Source organism: Schistocerca serialis, chromosome 11 (genome assembly GCF_023864345.2).
Source record: "Schistocerca serialis cubense isolate TAMUIC-IGC-003099 chromosome 11, iqSchSeri2.2, whole genome shotgun sequence".
Taxonomy (NCBI): Eukaryota; Metazoa; Arthropoda; class Insecta; order Orthoptera; family Acrididae; genus Schistocerca; species Schistocerca serialis.
The window spans coordinates 101183762-101196405 of NC_064648.1; the positions used below are offsets into that span (position 1 = coordinate 101183762).

At 40.7% G+C, this 12644-nt stretch overlaps 1 protein-coding gene across 1 annotated transcript in view; it reads left to right on the top strand.

Annotated features, from left to right (window-relative positions):
• Nucleotides 1-12644, top strand: part of LOC126426488 (plasma membrane calcium-transporting ATPase 3-like) — a 595967-nt gene that overhangs the window by 330082 nt on the left and 253241 nt on the right. Inside the window, exon 11 of the mRNA XM_050088398.1 lies at nt 731-972. Within this exon, the coding sequence (XP_049944355.1) occupies nt 731-972 (242 nt within the window). The remainder of the gene's footprint in view (nt 1-730; nt 973-12644) is intronic.

A 12644-nucleotide genomic window follows, 5' to 3' on the forward strand; every position in this document is an offset into this window, starting at 1 on the left:
CGATAGTAAATGTTAACCTAGATTCAATTATGTGTAAGGAAAAACTCTGTATTTAACCTGTAACCTATTTAACACATTGCTAATATAATGTAGTGAAAAAATATGTCTTTTACCTGTAATGCATTTGGACATTACGCCATTAACATCTCATACCACCACTCATTGTTGAATATTTTAAGCTCTTGATGCATTCTGCGTCACCACTTGAATTCTTCGGTAGCTGCAGAATCTTTGTTTTTTTGTACACCAAAAGACACAAATAGCAACTATCAAGAGGCAACCCTACAACATGGACTTTGATCTCACACCATGGTTCAGTGAAATAAAGGTTGTGAAATACAGGCTAAAAGTGTATGTTCTGTTGTAGTGACCTTGTTGCTAGACAGTTGAAAATCTGTGCACAAGACAAGTAGTACCATCACACGAGTAGACTTGTGCAGTATTATGACAAGTGTTTCAATTTCTGGTCAATTATGTAACAATGTGCATTCAGTTAACCTGTAGTACTTTCTTCCAGCTTTTTTTGCGTTTTGTTTCTTTACTGTCTGAATGACACTCATGTTTGATCATATGAAGCAAAACATAATAGTCAAATTATTTTAAGTGAGTTGTGAAAGAACTGTGATAATTTTATTTGTTTTATTTAGTAATGCATTGAAGTTTGCATTCTTATGCTGTTGCTATTTTTTGTTGTGTACAGTTTGTCATGGGAGTGTCCACCCATTTTTAGCCAGCAGATAGCCGTGGAGGTCTCCCAAAACAATTTGGGAACAAGACAGAGTGTGCACTTCTGGGATTTGTGCTGAGCATGGGAAAAGACTATGAGGCTGTAAGAGCTGACATGCCAGAAGAAAGTTTCACCAGGGTGTACACGTTTAACTCCATACGCAAGTCCATGAGTACAGTCATACCGATTGCAGGCAGTGGCTACAGACTCTTCTCGAAAGGTGCTGCAGAAGTCATGCTCAATAAGTGAGTGCTTTGCAGTAAGCTATTATTTTCATAACATCTCCTTAAAATTGTCCGACAGGTAGCATGTATTAATTATTGCTGTCTGAGTATGTGGCTCCCACGTATAGCACGACATCATCAAGTTTGAAACATGACAGTGTTGTGCTGTATGTGAGGGCCTGCAATTCACACATCGATAAGTAACCGTGGATTACTTTTCAAAATTTTAGTTGTTTGGTGTTCACCATAACATTATTTTAAAAGTTCTGCAAGAAGATCACTACACTTTCATTGGACCTGTATTTCATGTATATCTGATATGGACTGATTATGTGACCCGACATCAACAGGTGTTGTTCCCCTGATACGATGTAAAGTTATTACGTGTCCCATGGTCATTTCTGAGTTGACTTCTGTTGGAGAAGAGTGTTCTCCATAATAAGATACCTGGAAAAACGTAAGGGTGCACCAGTTTAAGAAAGATAGATCTGCACGGGTTTTTTTTAAACCTGCCAGCCTTTACACAAAAGTATCTAAATGAATATAAGAACTACTACCATATGGCTATAGAAACATATGATCACATTTTTGATGGCATAAGAAATGATATAACTGGTTATTAGGGCAGTTTAATTCCTGAGTGACATAATTAGCCACTCAGTGTGCCGAGCTGAGATGTGGGCATAATACAGCCAAATGCAAAATTTGTGTATAGACTCAAAAATAATAAGTATCAAAATCTGACACAGCTGCAAGTACATGATAATACTTATAGAAGCAAAACCGATTCAGTAAACAAGCCACATGTGAGATCACTGAGAGTGTGTGGCTATAAGTTGCCACTGTAAAATGTTGCCCTGGTGGGTACAAATGTATTTAAAATGTAAACAGTGTAAGGAAAAGATAGATTGCTACTTACAGCAAAGATGACACATTAAGTTGCAGACAGGCACAATTAAAAGACAATCAAACATAAGCTTTCGGCTACAGCTTTTGTCAGAGAAAGAAAGAGAAACAAACACCATTTGTTCACACAATCACGTACACCTCACGCACACATGACTGACAACTCCAGCAGCATGGAGCAGAATGCAGCTGTCACATGAAGTGGAAATAGTTATCTGGAGGGGGTGGAGAAGGGAATGCGATAGCAGTGTATGTCTGGGAGGGTGTGAGTTGGGGGGGAGGGGGAGGGGGGCAGGAAGCGGCATCTAGCGGAGTGTGCAGGGACTAGACTGCCAACAGGCTCAGTGTCAGGAGACGGTGGGGCAGGGAGGTGGGGAAAACAGAAAGGAAAAGGAGGAGTGGAGTGGGGTAAGGTGGCAGGTGCACTGGCAGAGACTGCCACACAAAGAGGGTGGGAGATGGAACAAAGAGGAGGTGATAGTACAGAGGGCGTGGAAACTGTTGGGTAGAGGGTGTGGGAACAATATGTTACCATAGGTTGAAGATGGCATAATTTCAGAGGCGAGAATGTGTTATAAGGATAACTCACATATGCATAGTTCAGGAAAGCTTGGCCATCCTCTTACCCAACCCTTCCAGATTGCTGCTCCCATTCCATTTGACAGTTGGATTCTGGTCTGAGCTGCCTGAGTTGATGTTCATGTGTGCATGAAGTGTGCTTGCTTGTGTGAATGAATGATGTCCATTTTTCTTACTTTTTATAACAAAGGCTATACCTGAAAGCTTATGTATTTTAATTCTGCCTGTATGCAATTTAATGTGTTGTCTTTACAGCAAGTAGCAATCTATATTTTCTTTAAATTATTGATTTTCCAAGTGAAAGTTGCCATTGTAACTTTGGTTGAGTGATGGGGTTTTTCATGCTTCTGCTGTGGATTTGTTACACTCAAGTATTGGTCATTTTTCTTAGTAATGTGACCACTCAGGTGAAAATTTTGTTAAATGAAGGGTGCTCAATTATATCACTAACAAACTGCAACCTATGTCTGGCATCCTGAGACTTTGATTCTTCCACCACTTGGATTTTGTAAGGGTGCAGTTTAAGGTCTTTCTGCAGAATTTGGTGTAGTGATGATCTTTGCACGCTTATGGATGGAGAGTTTGGGATCATCGCAAATAGACCAGTTTACACTCTCCACAGAGTTGCCCATTCTTAATGACCTCAGTAATCTGGATTTTGGTTAGGGTTTGACCAGTCTCCTCAAAGGTTTTGATCCATTTCTGGATAAGGGGAACACTTGTAGCATCTTTTACATTAGGCAATCCACAATCACTGCAAAATTTCCTCCTTGCTACAGCTACTGAATCACTGATTTTGTAAATTTTTGCACATAGAATGCGCAGTCCACTCCCGAGAAGTGCTCCATATCCACTGAATTTCTAAAGGCCAAGCAAGCGATGAATGAACCCTCATTCCCCTCTGATTCATTGCACATCTGCAAAGAGCTTGCTTTTGAGGTACCCAATATATGCTTTAGATGACTTGCCTACACTCTGGTCTAGTGTTGGTTATTATTTCACCTTTCTCAAACTGTATGCTTCATCAGTGTGAGTTATCATAAAATATGTTCCTACCTATGCAGAGTAGGATTGAGGAGAAAAATCCCCATCTAATTTTGTGCAAATTTCACGTGGGGTCTACCTTAACAAGAAATAACAACACTACTTCAGAGCACTACTTTACAGAAATTACTGTACACTCACCCTTGTTAAAAGATGTGTTCTGTGTGTCATCCTCATATCTGAAAGCAATACTGCACTTGACTCTGCACTGAACTTATGAAATCTTTAGAACATACCAGATCTTCTTGTAAATATTGACACCTCTGTACAATTTGCTGCTACAATTCCACAGCCGTACCAACAGCAGTGCTGTACACTTCCCTTTTGAGATCAGCTTATACAGAAAAATCCAATGGAAGGAGGTCAGATGACTTTGGTGGCCAACGTACTAGCTTTGTTTGACATTACCCCTTGGACCATATTGGCCCATTAGTGTCATCTTAAATCAGCAACAAAATGTGACAGTGTGCCTTGTGTGTCTACCATACTCTCAATGTTGTGTTAAGTATGCCATGGGTGAAATTTGATCCCAATAGAGGACAGTTTTCACAAATGTCAGCTCTACAAAAAACAAAATTTTCAGGAAATACATTTCATTGAATTACTCGAACAGTATACATTGCTGAGGTCTTACAAAATTATATTTCACAAATAAACTCTAGATACATAGCACAATAGTGGAAAAACATATCTGTCAGCTTTCATTTGCAAATAGAAACCATGATTTTATTCCAAAACTGAACATCTATATGTTAATTATGTTGTAGAAGTACTGTTCTAGTTTATTTTAACCTACTGAACAAATAACAATGTAATAAACTGTTTCATTGATGTATTGTACTTCATTAGTTTCACTATCATGTTCATCACAACATGCTAGGGCCTTCCCATAGAACTTTGGGCAGCTTCTGGTGATGTATCAAAACCTCTCTTTAGTTTCTTCATCATCAGTTTTTGTGACACTCACATGGTTTCTGGATTTTATTACATCTGTTTCATCAATGTTCTTGAAACTACCTGTATTAGTCTTCTTCACTTTGACAATAATCAGAGAACAGAGAGGAGAAGTGTGTTGTTTTGATTCTGCAGATGGCATTACTTTTTTTTTTTTTTTTTTTTAAATAAAAACGAGCTCTGGCTTCAGACACTTTGAATGGTAGTTCCTCTTTTATTAGTCTGTTATTAGTAGTCTTGAAATCATACACATGCCAATCCTTGCCCAGAACCATACATGTACTGTAATAGCCCTGAACCTCATGGCAGTGTAACTGTAAGGTTACTGTTTCAAAGTTTTCTCAATTCCTTTTTAATGGTATCAAATAGCCTATCAGGTGTCATATAACTATGACTCCTGATTGGGAAGTAGTGAGTTACTTTGTCAAACACAAACAGTAGATGTTCACATTTGGCAAAACTTGTTTTTCATAGATGTCATGTTTATAAATATTTCACAGTTTTGTGTGCAATATTAAAAAGGCAAATAGTAAGTTTTTATAAAATCTATGTACCACAATGGATTCATCTCATTTAGGAGTACATGAATACACATATTACTAATTTTTGCAAATTTTGTAGTCACTGAGTTCTGTGAAAATGGACCTCAATTAGATGAGGACTTGATAGAATAGTTTAAGTTTCAAATACATCTTTATTATCTAGGCCAACATTTTGTACTGATGTCGGGGATGGTTCATAACCACACATTCACAGTTATCTCACAAATTCCTTGTTGATGGGCCCCCTCAGTGGCACACTTTTGCTTCTGTTATCATATACGAGGGTGAATCGAAAAGTAAGTTACACTAGCTCACCGTAAGAGCACATTCTGTGTCGTGATCATGGCCAGTGTGCCGAACATGACAGTAACTGCTGACATGTCTGATGGGATGGGTGGTGTGATATCTTATCACATTATGTGTGCAGAGCGTGCTAAGCTCAATGGCATGTCAACTGGATGTTCGCTCCAAATTGAAGGTACACATAGTTATCAGATTTATGTTGACTAAATACCTCAATCACATGGACATTCATTGTGAAATCACTACTGTATGTGATGAGCATGCAATCTCTTGGCAAGGTATTTTGAAGTGGTTTAAGTAACCTGGCACAAGGCACACAGATCTGACTGATGATTATCACAAAGACAGGCCCACAACATCCAGTACCATTGCAAATGTTGACTGTGTGGATGAGGTAATTAGAAAGGATCAGTGCGTAACACTGCAGAAAATTGACAGCATGCTGAACACTTCATATGGCAGTGTTGTGTTTACTGTTGACCAGTACCTTGGATATCATGAACTGTGTGCCAGATAGGTCCCATGGCTGCTCACCAATGTTCACAAGAGACATTTCCAATCATCACTGACGATTCTTGAATGGTATTCTGTGGAGGGTAATGAGTTTCTGCAGCGAATTATCACAGGGGATGAATTGAAGGTCCATCATTTCACCCCCAAAACAAAGAGAAAATCAATGGAATGGGTGCACATCACATCACTGCAGTGAAAGAAGGCCAAGGTCCAGCCTCCACCAGGAAAGGTGATAGTGACAGAGTTCTTTGACATGTAGGTCGTGGTGCATGCGGAATTTATGTCAAAGGGCACAACAGTCTCAACTCTGCTTCATATTGTCAAATGTCGCACTGGTTGCACAAGACAATTAAAGAAAAGCAGCAGGGAAAATTGAGCATTGCAACACTCCACTTGGCCCACCAAACATCAAAATTGCTGCAGTGATTCAAGTGGGAGGTAACACAACTCACAATGTCTAATAATATTTTCAAGGTAGTATTGTTGTTATTAATAAGTGAACTGTTGATGAGTAACTATGTAAAAGCTAGAGATAATCAATTTTTGCCACCATTATGTGCTGTCATGCTCATGTACCAGACTGAAAACAAACACGTTTGGTCCGTCAACTCATCAATCCAATACTGTATGTCACCGGTCATTGTCAGATTGGCCTTGTGCTTCAGTGTAAGCTCTTACATTGTAATCTTGATGTTTGTTTCCATTCTGATATCAGCTGACTTAACATTAGATTGGGAGAATTACAGGTTCAATCAAGGTTAAACCTTAGGTCTAAATAATTTGAAGAGTAATAAAACCAAAACTTCTAACAGCTTTCTGTGCATATTTTACTACAAAATGTTAGATATTTTTGTTTTTGTGTGAAGAATAAGTGCTGACAAATTTTTTCCCAGGCTTGTTGTTGCCTATTTCACTGGAAAAATAAAAAGTTTATTCTCACAGTTGAACTGGTGCTGTTGATTGACAGTCCAGTTTTAAATGAAGAATCTGCTAGGAAGAAAAATTATTTTACTGTCTTCATCTGCAATGTAGCCAATATTCAGTTCAGTTTGTGATCTAAAGTTTTGTTGTTGTTGGTGGTGGTGGTGGTTTTCACATTGACAAAACTGAATAAACAGTGTTTGCAACATGCACTGTTAGTTTTCTATTTGTTCAGTGGTGAAATTGTGCATGTTGTGAATACAGGCTACAGAGTTCTGGCAAGGCTGAAATCTCAGCCGACAGCAGCAGGAACCATGTAACTGTAGATGGCAGACTGAATTGAAAAATCAGCTGTACTGCAGAAGACAACATTGTCTTAAACAACTGAATACCCTGTTAAGTAAAATAATGAGACACGTGTGAGCAAAGAGAGAGCAAAACAAGGAATTATTTTGCCCAAGGCAGATTAAACAGATTTACTCTTAAAGCAAACACAGCTACAAATAGTGAGGCTTTATGGAGACAGATCTCTTCAAGGTGACTAATTAATTGTTTTATGCCATGTGCCTTACCTAAGAGTTGTCAGATGTTTTGTTTATAGAGTGTGTAGAATGAGTCAGCCCAAACCAGTACTGAACATATATTTCATATGACACACATTGTTTGTGTAAAATGTAGGTTTATTTCATTTATTTCTCATTAGAAGCAAAATCATTTGTCATATTGCTTTTTTATGCAGCTATTCTCTAGAGCAGTCTCAATTAGTATGGTATGATGTGATACTCAGTAATAGCACACTCATCAGCCAATACATTATGACTACCCACTTAATAGCATGGTGGCCCACATTTGGAAGACAGCACAGCAGCAGTTTTGCATGGCACAGATTCAACAAGTCCTTGGTTGGTTTTAGGAAGAGTGTGGCACCAGATGTCTGCATACAAGTCAAGTGATTCTCATAAATTATGCACAGGTGATTTGTGGGTGCAGAGCTGGCACTCAAAATCATCCAAGGTGTGTTTTGTTTGGGTCAAATGAGGTGAATGTTGTGACTGAGATATTAACTGTAGGATGATTCTTGCCTTGTGAAGCAGACAATTAATCTGCTGGAAGATGCCCTCACTCTCAGAGAAGACATTGGGCATTAAATACTGCAGGTGGTTCACTTCAATGTTCACATAGTACACAGCTGACACAGTGCCTTCGATTGGTACCACTGGTCTTGTGGAAGCTTAGGTAAATTTCCCATTGACACATAATACTGCCCACACTGTATGTGTCCATGGTGTGGTACATATTTTGAGCAGACATTTGCCTAGATATCAGTATATCAGGACGTGACCATTGATGTTGTGTCACAAGAAAAGTGATTCATCTGACTAGTTGATATCTTCTCATTGATCCACATCCAATCTTAGCGATCTTGTGCCCACTGTAGTTGCAAGTGGAAATGTTATTGTGTCAATGTGGTAACATGTAGGGATCATCTGCTCTGGTACCCCATATTCAACAGCCTCTGCATACTGTAATGAGGCATGGACGTTCAACACCTTATCACTTACTCGTGGTTTCATCATCCTTCAACCACTTTCTGTAGATGCTCAAATAGTCTATAAACTTTTCTGTTTCTGAGGTGTGCATTCCCACATTGTGGTTCATAACAGTCTTCCTTTCATAAAAGCTGCTTCCCCATTTGCAACCTATATCATCACTGAAATGCTTTCTCATTCATCTATACACTTTCCCAAACATGTCACACCACTGATGGTATTCATTATCATGGTGGGCAGTGGTCACAGTGTTTTGGCTCATCAGTTTACCCCTTCTAGTACTTGCCATATCAACAAACACTTGTTGGCCACACGTTCCTGGACCGACTCACCCTTCTCATTTTGTGTGCCAGCCCGTGCTGTGTTGCCCTTCTGCCGCTGCCAGTTACTGCTGCAATCCTGGTTCTTCTTTGTGTTTTGCTGTCCCTGTTCACACATATTGTTCAAACAGATATCATACAAGACCTATTTGGGACCACTTTTTTGACTGGGTACCTAAATTCCACTTCCAGTATCATGATGACTCCACTTTCTGCCAACTTCTTCTGTAACTGTTTTGTTTCAGTCCATATTCCTTCTTCTTAAACTTTTATTGAGTCGGTCCATCTTGCTCTGGGTCTCCCTCTGTCACTCAAACTTGTCCTCCAGCATTTGTTTTGCTATTGTTCCATCTTCCATTCTCTCCAGACCATTTTAACCTGTTGTTCTCAATTCTCTCATTCAGATTTTATACTCCAGTTTCGTTCCTAACACCTTCATTTCTCACTCAGTCTCTCATCGTTTTCACTAACATACTTCTTAGGAATGTCATTTCTCTTTCTTGGACTCTACTATCTCCTCTCTTCTTCTTAGTTTCCAGTTCTCCAGTGCATACATCAGCATGAGTGTAAAGTACATCTTGCACAGCACTTAGTTAAAATTCATTGGTACCTCCCTTCCCTAGACGAATTCACCCACACACCAGTAAAACATGTTGCTCTATTGTATGCTTCTGCTAATTCCTGTCTCCAGTGTTGCATTCTCCTTCATCATACTTCCTAGATGTTTGAAGTTATCCACAATTTCAATATACTGTCCTAAACTATTAATGTGTCCCTTTTCTATCTACTCTGGTTACCGCCATAGTCTTGCTTTTCTCCACACTGAAATTCATTTCATATTGCTCACTTTTTTCATTTGAGATGTCTAATGTGCTCCTGTCCATTATTGCTTTTGATTCCACATGCCATCATATTTTCAGCAAATACCAATAACTTCATCATTGTTACTATGTAAGCTTCATTTGTCTCCTTTATGATTATAAATAATAATGGTGATGCCACTCTTCCTTGTCTCAACCCTATAACATTCCTAAATCAAGCAGTACTCCCATCTTGGGTCTGGGCACTTCTGAACCTTTTGTATATGGTGCTTGAAGAATTTAAAATGTTCATTTGCCAACTCACTTTCCCTCCAAAGCTTCCCATCCCTTTACTCTGGAAACACTATCATAAGCCTTCACTAAATCAAGAAATCTCATCACCAAATCTTCCAAATATTCACAATGCCTTTCTGTCAAATTCCTCATAGTAATGACTGGGTCCACTGTTGGTCTACCATGTCGAAAGCCATACTGCTCCTCCTCTGACTGACCTTCCACTTTTTCCCTCAGTCTTCTTTGCAGTATCCTCTTCATTACTCTTGCTGCTTCTGATACAATGGTGAGTCCTCTATGGTTATTGCATACTTTTCTCTCTCTCTCTTCTTGCAACACTAGAATTCTTAATTTTTCAGGTACACTTTCCCAAATCCATACACATCTTAGCAGTATGTGTAACCAATGTAGCCCAGTAGGTACAGCTGCCTTTATCATCTCCACACTTAATTCATCTATCCCTTGCTGTTTTCATTATTCTAAGTGTTATTTCCAAGATTGTAATATCTTCCTTTCTTTCCAGACCCAGGTCACACTGGTGTTCTTCTATTCCATTTTTGTAGCTGTTTTTCATATGAAGTAGTTTGTCAAAGTACTTTTTCCATCATTTCCTTATCTCCTTGGTTGTTCTACACTCCTGGAAATGGAAAAAAGAACACATTGACACCGGTGTGTCAGACCCACCATACTTGCTCTGGACACTGCGAGAGGGCTGTACAAGCAATGATCACACGCACGGCACAGCGGACACACCAGGAACCGCGGTGTTGGCCGTCGAATGGCGCTAGCTGCGCAGCATTTGTGCACCACCGCCGTCAGTGTCAGCCAGTTTGCCGTGGCATACGGAGCTCCATCGCAGTCTTTAACACTGGTAGCATGCCGCGACAGCGTGGATGTGAACCGTATGTGCAGTTGACGGACTTTGAGCGAGGGCGTATAGTGGGCATGCGGGAGGCCGGGTGGACGTACCGCCGAATTGCTCAACACGTGGGGCGTGAGGTCTCCACAGTACATCGATGTTGTTGCCAGTGGTCGGCGGAAGGTGCACGTGCCCGTCGACCTGGGACCGGACCACAGCGACGCACGGATGCACGCCAAGACCGTAGGATCCTACGCAGTGCCGTAGGGGACCGCACCGCCACTTCCCAGCAAATTAGGGACACTGTTGCTCCTGGGGTATCGGCGAGGACCATTCGCAACCGTCTCCATGAAGCTGGGCTACGGTCCCGCACACCGTTAGGCCATCTTCCGCTCACGCCCCAACATCGTGCAGCCCGCCTCCAGTGGTGTCGCGACAGGCATGAATGGAGGGACGAATGGAGACGTGTCGTCTTCAGCGATGAGAGTCGCTTCTGCCTTGGTGCCAATGATGGTCGTATGCGTGTTTGGCACCGTGCAGGTGAGCGCCACAATCAGGACTGCATACGACCGAGGCACACAGGGCCAACACCCGGCATCATGGTGTGGGGAGCGATCTCCTACACTGGCCGTACACCACTGGTGATCGTCGAGGGGACACTGAATAGTGCACGGTACATCCAAACCGTCATCGAACCCATCATTCTACCATTCCTAGACCGGCAAGGGAACTTGCTGTTCCAACAGGACAATGCACATCCGCATGTATCCCGTGCCACCCAACGTGCTCTAGAAGGTGTAAGTCAACTACCCTGGCCAGCAAGATCTCTGGATCTGTCCCCCATTGAGCATGTTTTGGACTGGATGAAGCGTCGTCTCACGTGGTCTGCACGTCCAGCACGAACATTGGTCCAACTGAGGCGCCAGGTGGAAATGGCATGGCAAGCCGTTCCACAGGACTACATCCAGCATCTCTACGATCGTCTCCATGGGAGAATAGCAGCCTGCATTGCTGCGAAAGGTGGATATACACTGTACTAGTGCCGACATTGTGTATGCTCTGTTGCCTGTGTCTATGTGCCTGTGGTTCTGTCAGTGTGATCACGTGATGTATCTGACCCCAGGAATGTGTCAATAAAGTTTCCCCTTCCTGGGACAATGAATTCACGGTGTTCTTATTTCAATTTCCAGGAGTGTATTAACTCTCCATTTTCCCATTTCACCAGCTTTGTGCAAGATTAGATTAGACTAGATTAGTACTTGTTCCATAGATCATGAATACGACACTTCATAATGATGTGAATCTTGTCAGGTTAATAAAAGGTGTCTATACAATATATTACATTACACAAAATATTACATGACATATATATATATATATACCATCATCATCATCAGTTATCTGCTATATTAGCAGGTCCTTTGCCTCTCCATTTTCTGCGATCCATTGCTTCCTTCTTAAGGCTGCTGTATGTTGTACCGTCCATCATGTCATCCAGTATCTGGAATCTCTTCCTTCCTCGCTTTCTTTTCCCTTCTACATAACCTTATAAAACTGTTTTTATCAGTCCGTCATTCTTTCTTAATATATGCCCAATCCAATTTCTTTTTCTTCTCTTTATTACATCTAGTAACTGCCTTTTCTCTCCCACTCTTCTCAGTACCTCTTCATTTTTTACTCTGTCCATCCAACTTATTCCTTCCATCTTCCGCCATGTCCAGATCTCAAAAGCCTCCAGCCTTTCTCTGTCTTTTTTCCTCATAGTCCATGTTTCAGCGCCATATAGAAGAACACTCCATACAAGACATTTTATGAGTCTCTTTCTGAGTTCTCTGTCCATACCACTGCAGACGATTCTCCTTTTCTTATAAAACGCCTCTTTTGCCATTGCTATCCTTGTTTTAATTTCTGTGGTGCACTTCCAGTCGGTGTCTACCCTGCTTCCAAGATACTTAAAATTTTGCACCTGTTCTAGTTTTTCTCCATTCAGCACAATTTTTAGTTCCTTATTTCCTCCTATTGCCAATACTTTTGTTTTATTTGTGTTAATTTTCATTCCATATTTTTTTTCCGTTAGTTGCAATGGTGTCCACCAAATCCTGTAATTT